Genomic DNA, 2214 nt, shown 5'->3' with positions numbered 1-2214 from the left:
AACCCTCCGGCAGTATCACTGCCTAGCCCAACCTGAGCCGTACCATCACCGCGACCCCCCCTACCGAGGCCATACCATTGTCTGAAACACACTGCTGGGCCATACCATCATCCTGCCCTAGGCCATACCATCATTGCCCCCCCCAGGCCATACTACTGCCTGACCCCACCCACTGGGGCCATACTACTGCCTGACCCTGATCCCTGGGCCATATCATCAGTACCCTGCCCCGTCCGCAGTACTTCCTGCCTCCCCACCCCGGGCCGTACCATCATTGCCCCTCCCAGTCCATACTACTACCTGTCCCCGCCCCCTCGGGCCATACCATCATTGCCCCTCTCAGTCCGTACTACTGCCTGGCCCCGCCCTCCCGGGCCATACCATCATTGCCCCTCCTAGTCCATACTATTGCCTGTCCCCGCCCCCCAGGGCCATACCATCGCCTGACCCCCCCCGGACTCACCCACGATGGCGCTGACGACGGGGGGGCTGAGGCGGCGTAGCCCGTTCTCCCCGGACAGGTTGCTCCGTGCCTGCTCCTGGCGGGAGAAGAAGACGTCGAGCAGGAGCCGGGCCAGGGCCGTCTGGCTGCGGGCGCTGGAGCGGGCCAGGGCCAGCTGGGCGGGGTAGAGGAACACGCCCCTCCTGGCACCAGCTCCTGCATCTGGGGGGCGGGGAGGGGAGCACAGAGGAAAGTGGGGTGGGGGCAGTAGGGGGCGTGGAGAGAGGAGGGGCAGTAGGGGGAGCAGGCAGGGGACAGGAGGGGGATGGAAGGAGGAGGGGGAGGAGACATTGTTATAAGAGGGACCCCAGGCCTCCCACTATCCCCCGACCCACTCCCCGCCCCCCAGCTCACCCCATGTTTCTGAGGTAGTGCAGGGTCCTGATAGAGCCCGGGCTCTGGCCGCACGGAACTGCCGTCCACCTCCCTGGGCAGCTCCACGTCGCCCCCTGCAGGGAACGGAGACAGGAGTGACCACTTGCCACTTCCCACGCGCCAGAGAACCCAGGCGTCCAGGTTCCCAACCTCGGCCCCCTGCTCTGACCCACCAGACCCCACTCACTCCCCTCCCAGAGGACCCAGGCGTCCGGGCTCCCAACCCCACCCCCCTGCTCTGACCCACCAGACCTGACTCTCCTCTCAGAGGACCCAGATGTCCAGGCTCCCAGCCCCGCCCCCCTGCTCTGACCCCCGAGGACCCAGGCGTCCGGGCTCACCAAGTCTCTGGGACAGCACAGCGTTCTGAGCCTCCAGCTTGGCGTATCGGTCCCTCAGCGCCTCCAGCTCCTGTCGCATCCTCTCGCACTCCGGCCTGGCGCAGGGCTCGGTCGGCCCCGCCCGGATGCCTGGGTCCGCAGGGCCAGGGGAGCAGGGAACCCCACAGCCAGAGCTGTCCACGTGGGGGCAGTCGGGGGAGGAGGAATGCCAGGTTTCCGAGGATGAGGTGCTCTGGGGGGTCGCCCGGCCCTCGTCCTCGGACACCTGCATCCCTTCAGGGTCGAGCACGGAGGTGGTGACGTCATCGGCGTTGCCTCCTGGAATGAGACAAGAAACAGTCACTGAATGAGACTTCTTGGTCTCTAGGGGAATGGGACCCAGGCATCCGGAACGGCAGTGCAGCACTCACCCTAGGGGGCTGGAGACAAGGATGAGGAATGGGACCCAGGCGTCCGGGGAAAGCAGTGCAGGGCTCTCACCCCTAGGGGGCTGGAGACCAGGATGAGGAATGGGACCCAGGCGTCCAGGACAGCAGCGCAGTGCTCACCCCTAGGGGGCTGGAGACCAGGATGGGGTACGGGACCGAGGTGTCCGGCACGGGGAGAAGCACCCACCTGTGCTGTGTTTCCTTCTCTCAGGGGGCACTCTGTCCCGTCTCCATGTCGCCACTTGGTGGTAGGGGGGGCCCCGCAGCGTCCTGCCCCCCCAGCTGCTCCCGGGACAGCCCCCAGCGCGGACTTGGATCCATTTCAACTCCTGCCTGTCCCCTGCGGAGAGAGAAGAGAGGATGGAGGGATGGACGGAGGGTATGGGGGGAGGGATGGAGGGACGGAGAGGTGTTGTGGGGACGGACAGGGGTTTGGGAGGACGGATGGAGGGAGGGACAGACAGAGAGGTGTGGGGGGGATGAACAGGGGGTTTGGGGGGATGGATGGCAGGAGGGAGGGACGGAGAAGTGGGGGGGACGGACAAGGGGTGCAGGGGGGATGGACGGA

General features: G+C 66.6%; 1 protein-coding gene across 1 annotated transcript; it reads right to left on the bottom strand.

The window, feature by feature from the left end:
• Positions 1 to 233: 233 nt before the first annotated feature.
• On the bottom strand, positions 234 to 2046 carry LOC135980683 (uncharacterized). Its single transcript, XM_065580592.1, has 4 exons — positions 1834 to 2046; positions 1219 to 1536; positions 857 to 951; positions 234 to 664 (listed from the first exon to the last, which is right to left on the bottom strand). Exons 2-4 carry the CDS (start codon positions 1487 to 1489, stop codon positions 350 to 352), a joined length of 681 nt encoding a protein of 226 aa, XP_065436664.1. The 5' UTR covers positions 1490 to 1536; positions 1834 to 2046; the 3' UTR covers positions 234 to 349.
• Positions 2047 to 2214: the final 168 nt, after the last annotated feature.

Source organism: Chrysemys picta, unplaced genomic scaffold, assembly GCF_011386835.1.
Source record: "Chrysemys picta bellii isolate R12L10 unplaced genomic scaffold, ASM1138683v2 scaf6027, whole genome shotgun sequence".
NCBI lineage: Eukaryota > Metazoa > Chordata > Testudines > Emydidae > Chrysemys > Chrysemys picta.
Note: the sequence above shows the minus strand (reverse complement) of the source record. Positions and strands in the feature narration are given on the sequence as shown.